The sequence below is a fragment of the Rhinichthys klamathensis genome, unplaced genomic scaffold (assembly GCF_029890125.1).
Source record: "Rhinichthys klamathensis goyatoka isolate OS25496 unplaced genomic scaffold, OSU_Roscu_1.1 h1tg000149l_1, whole genome shotgun sequence".
Lineage (NCBI taxonomy): Eukaryota > Metazoa > Chordata > Actinopteri > Cypriniformes > Leuciscidae > Rhinichthys > Rhinichthys klamathensis.
This window is the reverse complement of record NW_026606684.1, coordinates 612358-631524: the sequence shown is the minus strand read 5'-3', so window position 1 is coordinate 631524 and position 19167 is coordinate 612358. Positions and strand designations below refer to the sequence as shown.

General features: G+C 37.8%; 2 protein-coding genes across 2 annotated transcripts in view; one reads left to right on the top strand and one right to left on the bottom strand.

The window, feature by feature from the left end:
• Positions 1-109: 109 nt before the first annotated feature.
• On the bottom strand, positions 110-1480 carry dexi (Dexi homolog (mouse)). Its single transcript, XM_056258172.1, has 2 exons — positions 657-1480; positions 110-578 (listed from the first exon to the last, which is right to left on the bottom strand). Exon 1 carries the CDS (start codon positions 1092-1094, stop codon positions 825-827), a length of 270 nt encoding a protein of 89 aa, XP_056114147.1. The 5' UTR covers positions 1095-1480; the 3' UTR covers positions 110-578; positions 657-824.
• Positions 1481-1637: 157 nt separating this feature from the next.
• Positions 1638-19167, top strand: part of clec16a (C-type lectin domain containing 16A) — a 66931-nt gene continuing 49401 nt past the window's right edge. The window contains exons 1-10 of the mRNA XM_056258171.1: positions 1638-1800; positions 2326-2454; positions 2586-2719; positions 2813-2961; positions 5118-5223; positions 7683-7806; positions 8187-8361; positions 11194-11244; positions 11363-11476; positions 18619-18850. Coding sequence (XP_056114146.1) covers positions 1727-1800; positions 2326-2454; positions 2586-2719; positions 2813-2961; positions 5118-5223; positions 7683-7806; positions 8187-8361; positions 11194-11244; positions 11363-11476; positions 18619-18850 — 1288 coding nt within the window. The 5' untranslated portion in view covers positions 1638-1726. The remainder of the gene's footprint in view (positions 1801-2325; positions 2455-2585; positions 2720-2812; positions 2962-5117; positions 5224-7682; positions 7807-8186; positions 8362-11193; positions 11245-11362; positions 11477-18618; positions 18851-19167) is intronic.

Genomic DNA, 19167 nt, shown 5'->3' with positions numbered 1-19167 from the left:
AAAGCCAGGATAGGCAATTTCAGGGAAGTCCACTGTTAACACAGTATGTTTTTGTAATATGGCAACAGATATTTGAAAGTCAAATGTGACACCATGGCAACACAAAAAGTGCAATTAATCATTTATTAAATATATATAGAGTGGGTAACTGAAACTCAAATATATCATTTTTTCAGGCTGTCACAAATATGCGGTTTCAAAGAGAGTCTTTTAGAAAAAAAACTCAAGAACACCCTGTTTGTCTCATGATGTATTGCTCATTTGAATAGTATTAAAGGGAATGAAACCATGCTGAGGCAGACCATGTATAAATAAGCGAGTTGTCTATAGGTAATAACAAGCCCTTGCAGGGCTGACACAGAATCCTGCTTGAGTGCTAAATGCCAAACTAAAAATAAATAGGCTGATGTGACATTTATATCCACAGTAGTGGTTAGTGCCCGAATTTAATCTCTGAAGAGATACTGACTGGCGGCTTCATGGCAAACCACATAGTGCGTTCGGCTTATCTGTTCCAGGTAAATATTCCATGTGGCACGGTGGCTTGCTTGCAGGTCAGTCCCCTGAACATGGACAGCCTGTGGAGACACGACAATTAATGCACATTTATTTTTTGAGTATGAATCGACCTAAAAACTGACCTTAACATTACTTACTCATTCATGAAAGTCATTTTTTTTATAATTTGCACACTGCAACATCTTTTTACGTCTGCAGAGATGATATGCAGTTCCCTTTGACAATGGTTCTCCAGCCACCAAATGAATCGGCCAGATGACATCTTCCCCACAAAAGCTTCGACTGGGATAGCCAGTCATAGTAGTTTATTCCAGATATCCCTCAAAAACATCCAGCTCAGTGTCTGTGTCATAGGGAATAGAGGCTGGGTCAGAGAGAACACCCAAATCCACCAGTGCCTGGTCCATATCCTCTGGCAAAAATACTATCCCTACATTAAGGACTATGTATTCCATTAAAAAGGCATAGTAAAGAATTAAGACATTGACAAAAAATAGGCCGAGATAAAACATATATGGAAGCTCGTTGATTAGCGATTCCACTGAATCTAACCGAGAGTAAATTGAGTGTGTCATAGACTCAAAAACATATGATTCAGTCTCATTGAACAGACTGAATGAATTGAAAGCATTTAAACAGTTTATATGAGACAAGTCAGTGCGGATCTATCCATTTCAATCAAAAACGCAGTGATGCAACTCCCTTTTCAGCAGTATTCCCCTTGCATTCCACTACAGCAAATAAGTTAGTGAAGAACAGCATGTTTGAATATTCCAAGGCCGCTCGCTGCTCTTTGACATTAGGACAAAAATATCCCGAATCCCTCTTAAAAGGCTAGCGATGCATACAATTCAGAAATAAAAGTCGTCCAGAGAATCGTAGAAGCTTAATAACGCGTGAAAAACAAAACAAACGGCGCTTTCTCATGACTTCACCAAAACCCTTGCGTTCGCACGGAACTATGTGAAATTGAGTCCGCGATGGTCTAGTGACGGATGCAGACTCGCTCTATCAACTTCAACAATAAACTACAAATCCCATAATGACATTGAGCGGACGTTTGGGCTGTCATGAGCGCTAGGTCGGCAGGTATGTTTTCATGTGAGGATTCGGAGGATTCTAGGCCTTCACTGCTGCGGATATGGATCCATTCGCATAGCAAATTGTGTTAAAATATACATATTGGGAAATAACAATATCTAAGAAAATGTTCGGCCGTTCAAGGAGTTGGGTCGGAGGACAGGGGAAGTCCAAAAACATTCATTCTTTGGATCATTTGAAGTAAGTTTTTATGGACCTTTTGCAGCTAAGTCGCTAGCGCAGCTCGTGCAGTTTTAGCTTTTTAATTCAGGTAGTGAATGTCATTACTGTGGAAGTCACTAATAGTCCATTTAGAAAATGTAAACATTCATACTACGCCTGACACAATTTATTTACGATGTTAAACTGAGCGCATAGGACCAAAACTGTCTGTAGCAGTCGTAGACTTGGTGTTAAAATCTAGTGAGCTGCCTACCAAGACATCATTTTGTGACATTTGCACATAATATGTTTCCTAAAAATTATATAACACTATATTTTGAGCCATAGCTGTAGTTAACACACGGTTATATGATTTGGTGGGTTAGAATATTAAATACAGTTATCTGTTTTCATTAACTAAAAGTAGCCTAGTTTTCTATTATGCAGAACTGGTTTATGGACGTTACGATCTCAAATTCGTTACAAATAAATAAGTTAGTTAGTCATAATATGAAATATATTGCGGCATTTAAGTAGTAGCCTGTTTTATTAATATTTCTTTAGGTATATGTACCATGTCCTAACAAAGAACACAACAGTGACTGACCACAACAGAAATCTGCTGGTGGAAACTATTCGCTCCATTACTGAGATTCTCATCTGGGGTGATCAGAATGACAGCTCTGTCTTTGAGTGAGTTTCACATCTCTTTGTTATTCTTACATTTGAAGTGTTTCCACATGCTACATGTGCAATAAAATGATAGTGTATCTAAAATACAAAATCACATTTTCATGATTGTAAGCATCATCCTCTCTTTGTAGCTTCTTTTTGGAGAAGAACATGTTTGCGTTTTTCCTCAACATACTACGGCAGAAATCCGGACGGTATGTGTGTGTCCAGCTTCTGCAAACACTCAACATCCTTTTCGAGAACATCAGTCATGAGACTTCTCTCTGTGAGTAAACCCCCGGACTAAGTTAAAATTTGATGCCTTCTAAATTATTGTTTATGTCCTGAACATTTAATATGTTGTTCCTTTTCTTTTTAGATTACTTGCTGTCCAATAATCATGTTAATTCCATCATTGTGCATAAATTTGACTTCTCTGACGAGGAAATTATGGCCTACTATATCTCCTTTCTGAAGACTTTGTCTCTGAAACTCAACAACCACACAGTGCACTTCTTCTACAATGAGGTAAGGTGAATTTACTGGGGCAACTGTCATTTTTCAAATGATGGTTTATATATACAGAAAGCAAAGGGGCTTTTATTTGTGGGCTCGCATGCATTCTGTGTGTAACAGACTACTTCCAGGAAGACCTAACAGTTCACCGTGACTTTGTAAAACCGTGTTTCCTGTGTGTTCATCCAACTTGAGCAATTATGTTCTTTCATTTTGGACAAATGCAGGCCAGCTATAAGTTTACAACTGTTTTATGTGGATTGGAAAGTGACAGAAATGTTTCAGGGCTCCTTTGTATAGGGGGAAGTTATTGGTGTACTGTAAATGGTTGTATTTAACCGTCATGTGTTCTTTATTCCGTGGCACCTTTGATGCTGTTAATTATTGGTGTCAGGAATGGAGAGGGCCTGCGTGGAAGGATTTGCTCTATGAGAGATCTGATGCTGCACTAATTGTAAATATGTTCTCCTAATGTAAAATTGAAGTTAAAGGGTTAGTTCACCCCAAAATGAAAATTCTGTCAGTAATTACTCACCCTCATGTTGTTCCAACCCCGTAAGTCTTTTGTTCATCTTCGGAACACAAATTATGATATTTTTGATTAAATCTGAGAGCTGTCTCACTCCTCCATAGGCTTCTTAAGGGATCGAAACTGGCCGGCCCAGAAAAGTTAAAGACATCGTTAAAATAGTCCCAAGTGATTACAGTGGCTCAATCTTTAGTTTATCAGGCGACGAGAATACATTTTGTGCGCAAAAAACAAACAAAAATAACGACTTTATTCAACTATTAATTTCCTTCTCTCTGGGCCAGCTTCTCTAGAATCAGCTTGAATGTAGAATATAAACCCAGATCAGTGTAATGTATCTGAATGACATTATAACAAAGCAAAATGCTTGAGGAACCACATGAGTCTCTATTGAACTCATTATGGTTGTGATAGTGATAACCATAGCAACATTTTGGCATCTCGTGGTAAACAAGAAACATGGAAGGAGTTTAACTTGTATTGCTAACCGAACTAATGTAGCGAACAGAGACATATTATTAGTAAATTAATTCTCTAAATCACAGCATAAAAATGAAATCACTTTACGAATAAAGAGAAGTTAATCTCACTTGATTATTTTGACAATATATGTTCATCATTTCTTCATGTTTTATCAATTCTAATAATAGAATTGATAAAACATGAAGAATTGATGAACATATATTGTTATGATTCTTTGATGGACTAAAAAAATCTATTTCAAATAAATGCTGCTTTTTTTCTCCATCAAAGAATCATAAAAAATGTAGGTAACACTATTTTACAGTGTCCTTGTTGCTTGTTACATGTACTTACTGTTGTAATAACAGTAAATTATGCCTAATTACATGCAACTAACCCCTAAACCTAACCCTAATTATAGCCAAGTGCATGTTAATTAATATTACTACTCAGTACGCAAATGTATAGTTACACTGTAACAAGGACATCTTAAAATAAAGTGTAACCAAAATGTATCACGGTTTCCACAGAAATATTACTTCATAATAATACAAAATGTTTATTGAGCAGCAAATCAGCATATTAGAATGATTTCTGAAGAATAATGTGACACTGAAGTCTGGAGTAATGATGCTGAAAATTCAGCTTTACCATCACAGGAATAAATTACATTTTAAAATATATTACAATATAAAATAGTTATTTTAAATTGTAATCATTTTTCAAAATATCAACTTTTTTTTACTGTATTTTTGTTCAAATAAATGCAGCCTTGGTGAGCATAGAAGACTTCTTTCAAACACATTTAAAAAATCTATCCAACTCCAAACCTTTTAAATAGTAGTGTACATACTTGTCACTACCTAAATTATTCAGTTCTAAAAAAGAGGCAAGTCACAACTTCATTGAAGTCCGTTGTGTGTGGACTATATATAACAAGGATTTGATTAGATGGATTTTAAACCTATTTATCAGCCAGTAGCATTTTGTTCAGGGACGCTTTTCGAGTTCAGTGATGTTATGCATGCACCCATTTCTTCTGCTCTTGTAGACGTCCTGGATTCACATAAGAGAATAAAAGTACAGGTTTTGTGTATTTGTCACTAGTTGCAGTTCTCCTCTCTCTGAGCTAATCCTCCTTGCTGATGGCCTCACTCTCTGTCTCCCATGCTTCTAGCACACTAATGATTTTGCCCTGTACACGGAGGCCATTAAGTTTTTCAACCACCCAGAGAGCATGGTCAGGATCGCGGTCAGGACTATCACACTCAATGTGTACAAAGGTGAGTAGAGCCCTGACGTACGATCCTTCTCTCTGCTGTCAATCGCTCTGTCATGCCTCTGATGCATGGGCATGCTGACTCTGTTCTCCGCCATCCGTGAGTAACGCACACTTACATTCAGTGATCGCTGCTGACTCTACACACATGCACGTGCACACTGGGGTTTCACTTGGGTATGGTCATGTGCTGAAAACAAAAGGGCTTTCGCCAATCTGTTTCTCTGGCTTGAGCTTTACCTAAATCCGTCTTCCCTTCTTGAAAAACTGACTTTACATTTCTTACTATCTGCTTGGCGCTTACCCTTGGATTGTGGTTCATCTTATAGCCAAACAATCAGTGTCTGTGGAGATTGTACCATTGGTGCATGTTACTGATGTTCATGTGCATACAGTGGCCCCAAATAATATTTGGAGATGTAGCCAACACTTAAAAATGTATGATTGTCATTGCATTAAATAAACAACCTTTCTTTAAAATAAAATGCCAGTTGTTGTTATATTTTATGCATAAAATAGGTAGAGCTGCAAAAACAATCTTTCTTATTAGTCATTTGACAAATGTAGGCCGGCTATGAAACAAAATACCTATGTGCCATTGATTAAACAAATCTTACAGAGAACAGATCATGTTTTATTTTATAGGTAGGTCAGCTAGAAAAAAATGTGGGGTCCCATGGTCACTTGGTTATAATTTATGGCTTAAAAATCAGTTTGTTTGGAACTACCTTTTAAAAGATTGGGGTCAGTACGATTTTTACGATTGAAAGAAATTTTATTCACCTAGGATGCATTAAATAAAGTGACAGTGAAGACATTTATAATGTTACCAAAGATTTCAATTTCAAATAAATGCTGTTATTTAGAATTTTCTATTCATTAAATAATCCTGAAAATTTTTTACCACGGTTTCCACAAAAATATTAAGCAGCACACTGTTTTCAACATTGGTAATAAGAAATGTTTCTTAAGCATCAAATCATCATATTAGAATGATTTCTGAAGGATCAGAAAGGCTTTGATCACAGCACAGGAATAAATGACATATACAAAAAATTAAAACAGAAAACATTATTTTATATTATAATAATATTTCACAGTTTTACTGTTTTTGCTGTATTATTATAAAAAAAAAATACAATTAAATGCAAACATAGTGAGCATAAGATACTTATTTTATAAACATTAAAAAAGTTACTGAACCCAAACTTCTGAATGGTAGATATACTATGCATATTTTTTTATTTTATATAATGCAATGACATTCATTCATTTATAAGTGTCGCTTAAGTGTTTGAAAACTTGGAATACTCTGTGGCCACATGGGGTACAGATGACATTCTCGATATGGCAGATCGCATGTATAATTATTCTATAAGTGCTCTGAATTAATAGCAAGAAAGCAGTTAAAATCCCTGATTGTCAGAATAAGCAGTTGGGTGGTATGGTTTACCTTTGCTTTTTAGCATGTCCTGGCAGCTTCATGTGGCTGGTCTATATGTCTAGTGTTTTTAGGCTGTTCTCTTGGTTCCAGATGCGCTTTTGTGCAGGTTTAGGATCAGCCACTAGGTGGTGTTATTGTTTCATTTTTTGACCTCTAGGGCCCAGAGCTCCACTAGCTCAGTCCCTTCATCCTGTTTAACCCTTTATCTGTTCTTCCCCTCTCCCTCTATGGTGACTCCTGTCCTGTGTGCCTTATTCCAGTGTCATGTAAGTTGGTCAAATTCAGAACTTTCTTGTGCCGCTTGTATTGCATGTTCTCTTGAATTGTTTTTTAAACAGTTGCTTCTTTTGTCTGTATACACAGAAGGTTTGCAATTGACACTCTGATAATAGTTAAACAAATACACTTATTTTGCACTGTGCTTTTATTTAAACCCTCTTTTTGGCGTTCGTGGTGATTTTGGCAGTGTCAGTTGGATGTGTGTTTTAATTGAATTTTCTAAGAAAAGATGCTTGAGGTTCATTGAGCGGCCTCTAGTCATCTAACTGATCATTATAGCATCCATAATCTTGGATACAGATCAACCTACATTATGATCCATCCATCAAATCTCAGATTATTCCAAACCTCACAAGACAAAACAAACAGGCCCATTTTATATTCGTATTCAGTTTATTAGTTGATTAAGTAGCACCCACCAAGAACCCTATTCTTTTGCTACTGTTTTATTGCATAGTACGCCTTTACAAGCTTAGAATCATTTTGCAACATCTAATACTCTCAGCATGCTTTAGTACAGGACTTGTTTATTGCATAGGAAAAAATATAGTCCAACTTAGCATCCTTTAGTGACTCTGCATAGAAAACGTAATTTACATAACCCTCCAACATCTGACCAATGACATTGCACATTGCTCTGTTAACCTTCTTTCTCTCTCCATCACTGTGTCTGCCGCCGTTGTGTTATTAAACCTCACAGTTCCTGAATAACTGTGTTTGCTTTTGGTCCTTTCCCGCAGTGGACAACCAGCACATGCTCCACTACATCAGGGACAAAACGGCCGTGCCGTACTTCTCCAATTTGGTCTGGTTCATCGGAAGCCACGTCATCGAGCTGGACAAGTGTGTGCAGACTGATGAAGAGTAAGGTTTTCATGACACTTTTTTATGTGCAGTTCATCTCCGCACCACTAGGTCTCACTATAGAGCACAGTGGATCACTGTGGAAATTATTTACTAAACCATCTGAATTCAAAACCAATGCTGTGTCCCAAACAAAGCGCTATATAAGCCTTGATAGTGTGCACGGATTCACACTTCGAAAATGTACCGGAAATAGTTGACCATCCGGGGACTTTTGACACATTCTTTTCAACATACTGTGCTTTGGGACACACTTATTCTAATCTCGCATTATACTATTTAGGAGGGATAGTATTGACATTGGGACACAGGGATAGCCTGCTTATTACATATATGATTAAAATATTGCACTTTTCCCCATCTATACTTATTTTCATCAGACATAAAAACAGAGGAAAACTCAGCGATCTGGTAGCTGAGCATTTGGATCATCTCCACTATCTGAACGACATCCTCATCATCAACTGTGAGTTTCTCAATGAAGTGCTGACGGACCACCTGCTCAACCGCCTGTTCCTGCCCCTCTACGTGTACTCTCTGGTCAGTCAAGAGCAGGTGAGGACACAACTACACATGTCTGAAAAACAACTAGCATACGTCTTTGTAGGCCTGTTGTGACGAGCAGGACGAGGTCGAGGGCAGTGGGAGGACAACTGCTGGCCACACAAAACATCACATAAGATCAGGCCTGTTCCTCTCTCGATCTCCACTGTCGTCGCTCCTCCTTTTATGCTTCCCCTCCTTTGTGAAAGATACGAGACCGGAGCGCCGTGCAGGTGTCGCTCATTAATAATCAAGCCACCGGCCTCGCCCCGTCCTCCCACGGCCCTCGACCTCGTCCTGCTCGCCACACCTGTGTTTTTTCCAGGCTTACTTTGCATAACCATTGTACTAGGTGAGTGAATAAAATTGATACACTATAGTATTGCAATATAAGTTCACTATATTTTGGTGATTTATACATTTTTTTTAGGTGTGTTCACACTTGTAGTTTGGTTCGCTTGGTTCGTTTTATCCGGACCAAAAAAAAACATTTAGTCCTGGTCCGCTTACGCCCGTTTCACACATACTCCGTTTGCAGTGCGTATGCGGTGCCTATTTTTTTCCGTACCCATGTTAACAGGTTAGAGCTTTCACACTGCACGCGGATGCAGTCCGTCGATCCGTTCCAGGTGCGTATACAGCAGTGCAGAGATCGTTTACGCGCCGAGTCTATTTCTGCTGTGCTGCACGCGCTGAATTAAAGTGACAGCGCATAGTTCGTGGTCAAAGTGAACACAAATTGACATGAAAATGTAGTAATTTCATAATAAAATGCATTTAATTAAATAAAATGTAATCTCACCATAAATGCATTTAATTAAATACTACTACTTTTCATGGTCATCTTTTTACTTTAAGACCGGGGTAAAGCAAGGAAAGCTACAATTTACTTCAACAAGGCCACATAATGAACGACACTCGTCTCATTCGTTGACATGCAAGATTTATTGTATAAAGATTAAAATTATGCAAAAGAAAAGGTATGAGTCTGCTGTTTTTGTCAATTTTAAGTTTTAATTTAAAATGTTTGCGATTTTAATATAAGTATATGGTTAAATATGTTACCACTTGCTTGAGCAACTTAATAGGCTATATAATCTATATAAAAGTAATGCATTGAATAATACGTTGTTTAAATTGTGTTTAAACGTGAATACGTCTATTAAAGAGTGTATATGTGTACAAAGAGAATCGGACTGGTGACACAACTTTTTTTTAAATGAAAGTTGCTGATAACTTGATTTGATTGATGATTTGAAATACAAATAGTGAGTAAATGTGTTTGTGGTACAGCCGCGGATCAGTTGCGCACTGCAAACGCACGCAGCATATGTGAAAGCACTGTAGCACGTGCTGCTCCTGTACTGCATACGTACCGCAACACGCACTGCACACGGAGTATGTGTGAAACGGGCGTTACTACTTCAGATTGCCATTTTTATCACCGAACCTAAAGGCATTGGGATACGTTCACAACCTGATTGGTCGGCTTTAATGATGTATTGGTTATTTTAAAACGGAACTTACTGAACGACAAAACAATGCTGTGTGTTGGGCTAAATGCGCCCGTTGTATGTGCGTAGCCTGCATATGATGGTATTTTGACCAGCTGAGAACTCGTGAAGAGCTTATAAAATGTCTGAAGGATTCAAAACTAGTGATGTAGTAAGTTACTCGAGTCCGGTCTCAAAGACTCGGTCTCGACTCGGACTCGACCCTTCAAAGACTCGGTCTTGACTCGGACTCGGCATTGGCGGTCTCGTCCCCATCACTGTTCAAAACAGCAGCAGGAATCCCTCCGTCACACACACAAACGAAGATCTGCTGCGTGGAGATGTGGTTCTGATGCTTGTACTGAACTGTGATGGGCAGCATTGCGAAAAAAACGATGTACATGAGCATTCTGTCCTTCTTAGGGTCTCATCTTCCTGTTTTTGGTTCGTTTACATGTCTTTGGTCCATGTTGCATTCATATATCATTTGAACCGCACCAGAGTTGTCTTGGAAGCTTGTTTGGTGCGCACCAGGGTTCGGATGGCAGCGTTCAAACGTTCAAATGATCCGCACTAAGAGAGCATTCGCACCAGGGTTCGTTTAAATCGAACCAAAGATGCCAAGTGTGAACACGCCCTTATTTTTTCCTATTGAGCATTTATGACTTTTGAAATCATAAAAGTTAATGGCTTCCAATAAACTTTTACTTTCTCATTTGGAAGTGTTGGTAATAACAATCTTAATGTTATATAAATTCAGCATGCAAAAGTTCAAGATTTCAATTTCCCTTTCACTCATATCTTTACAGCATTACGGAGAAGTTTACTTGTGATAAGATACATCCTTACTGCGCTGCAATAATAAACATTTAATACAAAAATAGAAATCTTTGATACTCTAGTACTGTTTAAACGTTTGGGGTTGTTAAGATTGGTTTAATGTATCTTAAAAAAAAAGTGTCCTATGCTCTCCAAGGCTGCATTTGTTGGATCAAAAATACAGTAAAAACATTAATATTGTGAAATATTACAATTTAAAGTAACTGTTTCTTTTTTTTATATATTTTGAAAATGTATTCCTGTGATGGCAAAGCAGAATTTTCAGGATCATTACTCCAGTCTTCAGTGTCACATAATTCTTCTGAAATCATTCTAATGTGATGATTTTCTACTCAAGAAACATTTATTATTATTATTAATGTTGAAAACAGTATTTTGACCAAAAAAAATTCATGTTGCTGTAACTATACTTTTGAACTATATAGTAGTGATTCAAGGATGATGATGATGTAATTTCTGGCTATTTCCACTCCAAACAAACTTGTTTACATGACAATATTTATTTTTCCAGTCCGAAGACCGCAAGATCAACCCTCAGGTGTCGCTCTACCTGCTGTCACAGGTACAGAAACATACTTTGGTTTTGTTGAGACTTGCAATGAGTAGAATAGCCACGATACACACAGTGTGAGCTGTATGCATGTGGTCAAGTGACAACATATGATGCCCCACTGTCATAGGTGTTCCTAATCATCCACTACCAGCCTCTCGTCCACTCCCTGGCCGATGTCATTCTGAATGGAGACCTGTCGGTGTTCACCGTGCAGACAGAACAGAGCACTCACAAGAGTTTAGTGAGTACATCTGCCCATTGGCATCCTCATTTGGAAGTTTATTCAACAGGTAACCAGATGGATTCAGGATTGATCCCTACAAGAAGCCATGAACCATTTAGTAGGGAACAAGTGACTCCTAGTCAGTTAAAAATCTTGTTTTTAAATGCCTTTTACATGACCTTGGCACTGTGTTATGAACACTTTAACATGTCAAACTAGAATGATATCACTGCATTTGGAATCACTATTTTTACCATTAACTTTACACATTTGCCGCTAGGACTGGGTGATATCATATCGAGATCATTAATAAAAAATTATGTCAATGACGATGATAAGCTCTGGACAGTTTTACTAGATATGGATTAGCACTAGTGTATTACACAGCAGAAATAAACGCGACAACATCGATCAGTCAATGAGTCTGTAGGTAGCTGGCGAGTGAAATTAAAGCGAAAGCGAAACCTAACTTGCATAACCCTCTAAAGCCGAGGAAATTTTTGAAAAAAGGTAATACAACGTCAATTATAAACTGGTTTGGGTTTCTTAAATGCACAGAATAAGTGCAGATTAAGATTCTCACAAAAAACTGCATTTTGCAGTTAAAAATGCAAGAAAAAAACACATGCTCTTGAGACATGTTTTTAATAGTTGAACTTTTAACAGCGGACAGTTACACAGTGCTACAACATAAACAAACTCTACCCTACACCCTAACATGCAGCTTTCGCGACCAATTGTAAAGACCTTTTGGCAAGCCCATTACTTCGACCTGCAGATACCCACACTTGACAAAAGACGCGAGCACAACGTCAAACGTGTCCACGTTCTATGTTTACATAGAAATGCAATGGAAAAGTAGTGCAGTAAAATGCAAAAAATGCATTCTGTGTGAATGGACCAGGTGGTTAAAACATCCTGTCTGTTGGAAACAAACCTTTTCCATCACTTGAAAAGGTACCATTCCAGCGATAACATGCGGTCCCGTGTTAAACTGTGTAGCATAATGACTGGTTAGAATGTTTACATTTTGCACTGTTTACTCAAATTTCTACCTCTAAATCATTTTATAGACGTAAAACCAGTGTATCGTTAATATTTTTTAACTTTATTTTATCTAACAGTTAACTTGTTTTTTAGTAAAGGTGGTACCTCTTCAAATATTTGATTTTTGTTGCCACTATTTTAATTTATTTTTTATTTTATTTTATTTTATTTTATTTTAGGGCACCCTGGAACCTAGCCAAAAGTTAAAAGTTTACATTTATGTTATCCTTTTTTTGTTAATAAAATGTAATCAATGAACCCTCCGGTTTCTCCAGTCTTCAGTCACTGTCAGGATATTCTTCAAGCTGGCAGCATTATCAATTTATATATCATGATAAATCTCTATACCAATCAATATGAAAAAAAGAAATATTGTGATCATATTTTTTGCCATATCGCCCAAGCCCTGCTTCCCGCTCTCTTGTTTCAAAGCAACCTTGTAAAACTGCTTCTTTTTTTCTTTTTTTTGGCCATCATGCTTTTTATGTGAAGGTCAAAGCGGCACATGAATCTCGGTGCATTACAGCCCTCGTGCGAGTCATATGAATGTGCATTTAGTTTAAAGGGCATTTATTTCTCTTCTTCAATTACAGGCACTTAGTAGATCTATCTCACTCTCATAAGCAGTGAGAGGTTTATCAGGCTGCGTTTACACTGCCTGTCTTAATGCACACATCTGATCTTTTGACCATATCTGGGGTTTTTTGTGTTTTTTTGCCATACCTGTTTACATTCACTTTAGACACGACTGGTATCTGATATCTGTTTACACATTCATCGGTGCCAAACATTATTCTATTGTTGATTGCTTTATATGCGACATGATTGACCTTTGGGTTTTGAATGGCCGTACTAAAATCATTTTTATAATTCACGTCGGGTGGCACCATGATTATTTGCCAGCATGGATAAGTTAAAAGTTGTCATGGATGTTTGCAGCACAAAATCTGGCTAAACGTATATAGACTGGAAAATAACGGTAATTTTTGTTTATGTTACCTACGGCTCATTAGATCTAGAATTCAGAAGTGAAATAAATATTTTTGCATTTTAAACGTTAGCACTGATTTTTGATATTTACTTGGTGGCAAAGAGCTGTCATGGCTACATCAGACTGCCCAAAAGTTCCTCTACCTCAAGGAAAGTTCAATCAATGTGTCCGTTTTACAGTGATGTGTCCGATTAACTTGCTAATTGTTATCACGTCTCTTCATCGCTTAAAATATGTCAGTCAAGCGCTACAGTCTCACTGTGCCTTTTTTAATAAAATATGCGTATCAGACCCCCCAAATAAGCTTCTCAGAAAACAGATGGTTTTGAAATGCCGCTGCTCCAGTCTGTGGACCAAATGATTGAAGAGGAGAAGCGAATTCTTCTTTGCGGTTTGCCTGTGCTCTTGTTATTTTCATGAGGGTATTTACACTGAGGTAAGGCAGGCAGATTAGAACACTGCGATATCAGTGGTGTTAATGGGCTGCTTTGAAAATCTTCTGCACAGCAGACATCACTGCAGCGTGTAGGTGGATATGAGACTGATTGTGTAGTGCAGCCTGTAGCACATAACTTGTTTTTTTCTATATATATATTTTTTATATTGTCTGGATATCAGAATCCGGGCCAAGCCGTGCATATTCACATATGCAAATATTTGCAATAAAAGCGTCCCGAATGTTTGCCGGGTTGAGTCATTCTCTTGTACCTGGCAAAAACAAAATCACTTAAATGTCAGATTTGTTTCTGAGAGAGTGTGTGTGTGAGGAGAATGTCATGCTTGCTTGAACTGTAGATGTTAGTAGCATTTCATTGAGTAGTGTTTAAATATGTTTGCAGTGATATAGAAATTAGGCAATACTAGCTGATAATTATTCATTTTTGCTATTGTTTATTCTTAGGGTTGGGGATTTGAAACAACTTTGATGAATTAAACACCATACAGTAGCAACCTCTCATCTGATGTCATTTACTTCCTAAAATAAATAGAAGATAGTTATTTTTATGACTTATCACCATTGGTCCTTGATTATTTAAATCTATATATTTTGGGCTGTTTCTAAACAACTGCGTTTAAAGTGAAATCAATACTATTTTAAAGTCTTATTGATATTCCCTGCATGAGTTAAAAAAAAAAAAAAAAAATTGCCTTGTTCAATGTGATTTATGTGATATATGTTCAATGTGATAACTTGATCTTTCAGTGAATAGACAAGACTTCTCTGTGGTGAGTATTGATGTATGCTGGACTTATTCACTCATTTAGTAAACACCACCCCTCCACAATCGACCACAAGTGGTGGCCGTGCTAACAAACAACAGAGCTTTCAACTTTTTGAGTCAGATTTAAGTTAGCCATTTCAAATTAATCAGTTATACAGGTTTCTTAGTTGACTAGCCTGTTACAAAATTTGCATTTAAACATTATGGAAATTAGTAGTGGCGCACATAACTATATAGTCCCCACCTTTTTTGAGACTTTAATGTAGAGTAAAACATTATATAGTGTTAGGGTTTTGGGGGGTCAAAGTTTGGTATTTTTGAAAGCTAGCATAGAGTTTGAATTGGAAAAATGAATTATGGCTGAAAATGATATGGTCACAGATAATATATGTGCATTCCTAGAATGGTCATTAACCAGCGTATCTGCTGATAGTAGATATGCATCAGTACTCCATCCTGTATTGTTCTGATAAATGTATGTTTATCATCATCAGCAAAAAAAAAATGAAACAGGCAGTCAAGCTGCCTTTTCAGGGAAACAGCCTCTCTACTCATTTGTGTCAGTATTATCAAAAGCCATTTCCCCTTTCCCATTCTCTGCCCCTTTCTGCGGTCTGTTTCTGTGTCTCACCTCTCAGGCTTAACCACAGCCTGCTCTACTTGACCATTTTTTTTTTTTTTTAAAGCTGACGGTAATCTGTCAGCCCCAGCTTCCCTAAACATGTGCGACCTGTGTGACTGAAATTTCAGAGCAGTTCAAGGAAAAGAGGCATTTAAACAAAAATGATTTGCAGGTGTTGTTCAGAATATCAACACAAATTTCAGAGCTGTTGACACGTTTTTGTACTGTACAGTAGATAAAAAAAAACGACACTGTTCTGAAGGTAAATAGATCACAACAATGACATTAAGTTTGGATGAGTGCTGTGAAGTTTGCTGACTGCTACATTTGTTTTGGTTTGCACGAAACTGTTTACACCATGCATATCTGTGCTGCCATGTACTGTAAACAAACTGCATCTGCAAAACTTTTTCATATTTTAATACCTGACCCAGCCGACAATAATGCTGCTATTCGGCACAGATTGGCTAATTGGTTAAATATGTTATTTAATTGCTTTTTATGCATAAGATTTGACCTTGTTACTGGTGCTTTCTTTTAATTTATCTATATATCAAATCCAGATAGGATGTTTATCAAAAGTAAAGTAATTTTCACTCTTTGAATTGCAAAATGTTATCAAAGCTCAATAAATATTGTATTTTTGTACAAACAAAGACCATCAGATAACAGCAGCAAAAACATCTCACTGCAAAAACTGCATTCTCTTGGAATCTCTGATACACAATTTCAAGATTTCAAATTGATTCTCTTTATTATCCTTGTAATGGTATGACAAGTATTCCACAGTGCACAAATATTTTGCTTTGTGAGAGAACACTTCCATATTATCATTTTTTTCTTTCTTTAGAAACTGAATGCATTAGCTCCAAAAGGTTCATGAATTACTGATATGAACTGCGCAAGTTTCATTTCTTGCTGAAGGTCTCCATTTAAGCTGAAACTTAGTTGAGGCAAACAAATTTTTTGTTATTTATCAGACCATCAATGTTTAGATTAGATAATACAGTCTGTTGTGGGGCTGTGGCATGTTGTGAAGAGCTCGGTTGAGGAAGCCGGTGGGAATCCTTATATAAATGCAGAGTTTTGGTCTGTCTTTTGCTGTGGCTCTCATTGCTCTGATGCACAGCGATTTGCCTTACACCGTCGTCACACTGCCTCTAACCTACTTTTCCTTTCCCGTAAGGGCCTGTGAAATAGGTGCTTGTACATGTGTGTTACCAGCAACCCTCTAACACCCAAACACACACACACGCACATCACATGACCTTCCTTTACCACAAGCCGCAGGTAGAGGATGAGCACAGAAGGGACCAAACAGAGACGTCGGATGTGTAGAATAGGATTTCAAACAGGTCCTTGCGCAGATGACAGGAAGTATGAAGTTATGTAGTGCAGAGATGAAGGGCAAAACCGCTACCGTATTAGAAGCTTCCCCTGTTTTCTCATTATATGATTTACATGCTGCACAGTGAGCAGGGTGGATGTGTAAGCAAAGGCACACCTGCTATGCAGTTTGCTGGAAGCGCACCTGTAGCCTAGTGGCATGCTTTAGCAACCTGTTTCTGGAAGTTCAACAAGTGGTTGTCACAATTAAGCGTTCTGGTGAATGCAACTTGGTCACTTCGCTTGGCTGAGGTGGATGGGACTCTCGCATCAGTCTGATGTCACAGACCTGTTGTTTTGATTCTTAAAATTATGTCACACATATCTGAGGGGATGCAACGCATCAGACGACCACACTTTCGCCTTTAGTAAACTCTAGATGTTTTTTTTATTTTTTATTCATCTTATCTTGACAGCAGTGACACAAAGAGTGAGGTCATCAGCTGCCTTTTATCTCTTCAGTCTTTTCTCGTAAATAGCTCAGTCTTGGTGATGTACATTGCACTTTGAATAGAATTTACTCATTAAGTCTCTGACCACAGGTTTTTTTGCAAGTGTGGCGTCCTACTGAGCGCTCCACTTCTCAGCTGCAAGGCGCATGTTCTTCGTATGCGTCACTGTGACCTGTTGTGGTCCTGTTTTTTTTTTTTGTCGAGAGATGTTTTTAATTCGTATGCTAACATACAATTTATGTTCCTCAAAGCTGCTTTTTCTCAAACTTGAAGAGAAACATCATCTTACATTTTGAAACAGTAGAGAGGTGGGTTCTTTGAATCCTCGCAGACATTCTTTGAAGAGCAGACCGAGTGGTTCAGAGTGCAATAGCGCTTCTGTGAGACCACGAGCAGGTGATTGTTCACTGTGTTTTCCTGCCGTTCTAAGAATGAACGTATTATCTCTTGTGTGGTCGTCATGAATGAGGTTGGGGGTCCTTTGGTGTGCTGTCCAACAGCAACTGCCTAGTGCTTCATCTCACATGAGTTATTGGAGATCCTCGGAAACATCACTGCTGTCCGTATTGCACTTACCAAATGTGTCCTAGACTGTTTGGCAGCTGTTTCCTGTCTTAGCGGGTTCTTGTTTCTGAGAAGCCAGAGACTGTTTTCCTTTCACTGCCTCTTTAAGTTCTGCAGACGTTGTAAAAGCAGCTATTGCTGTTATCCAAGATGGTTAATGTGTGAATATGTTGTGCTGAGATCAAGCAGCAAAAGGTTCATTATGTAAATTTGTTTAAAAGAAATATGGCAGAAAATATTGCCTTTTTGTTTTTATATTCAAATGTTTCTAATAAAGCTTATTAATGTTTGAAAGACAATGAGTTTCTGTTTATTGGAAATCCTCCAAACTGTGAATTGATGTACTTGTACTTTGTCTGTTTGACCTGATCAATATATCGTCACCTTCCTAAAATAATTACCCAAGTCATTTTTTCAGGTTTCTCAGAAAACACAAAAAACTGAACCAATAATTGAATATATTATATTTATTTAGTTATTCTTGATGCAGCTCCCATCTTGAAAAGCTTGTAAAATTGCCTAAGTCTCATTGTATTTTGACTTAGGCAAAATAAAACGGCCTAAGTCACACTCTTGACTACAGGGGTAGAACTACATGATCTGTTCAACTGAGTTGGGCGATTTTATCAGAGGTGGCCAGCATCATGACTTATGCAGAAAGATGACTTATGCAAAAAAATCATCTTTGTCAAAAAATGACTTGGGCAATTATTTTAGGAAGGTGACGATATGGGAAAAAATATATATAAAACAATAAAAAGTGTGTATACACACACATATTCTTTTTATTTTTATTATGAAAGGAAAACTTTTCATGAGCCTCAAATATTGGACATATTAGTCATACACCTCATCCATTTGTCCTTTCATTTTAGTGTAATGCTGGTGTTCGTCGCTTCACCAAGCCCCAAGAAAGTCTAGAGCGTTCCCTGGAGATGAGTCGTCAGCGTGGGAGGAAGAGGGCACAGAAAAGACCCAACTACAAGAACGTGGGCGAGGAAGAGGAGGAAGAACGAGGATCGGAGGAAGGGCCGGAAGAAGAGAAGGAAAAGGCTAAAGGTACAGAGGCTAGTTCAAAGGCCAGCAGGACAAGTGGGGACAAGGAAGGTGAGTAGCACTAGATGAATGTCCCAGCATGACTGACTGACCCTCCATTCTTTGGATCACACCACACTTTGGCTGTGGCTCTGCTCTCAAAACTGACTCTCAAAAAAAGTCTTGCAGTCTCCACTAATATATGGTAATACTTACAGGGAAAGCTCTCCCGAAAATGAGAATTGTGTAATTTACTTACCCTCATGTTGTTCCAAACTTCCATGACTGACTTTCTTCCGTTGAATTCAAAAGGAGACCGTTTTATTGTGATTGACCCAAGTAGGATATGGGTTGGAGCAATAATCCTATCAACCAATCAGATCTTATGC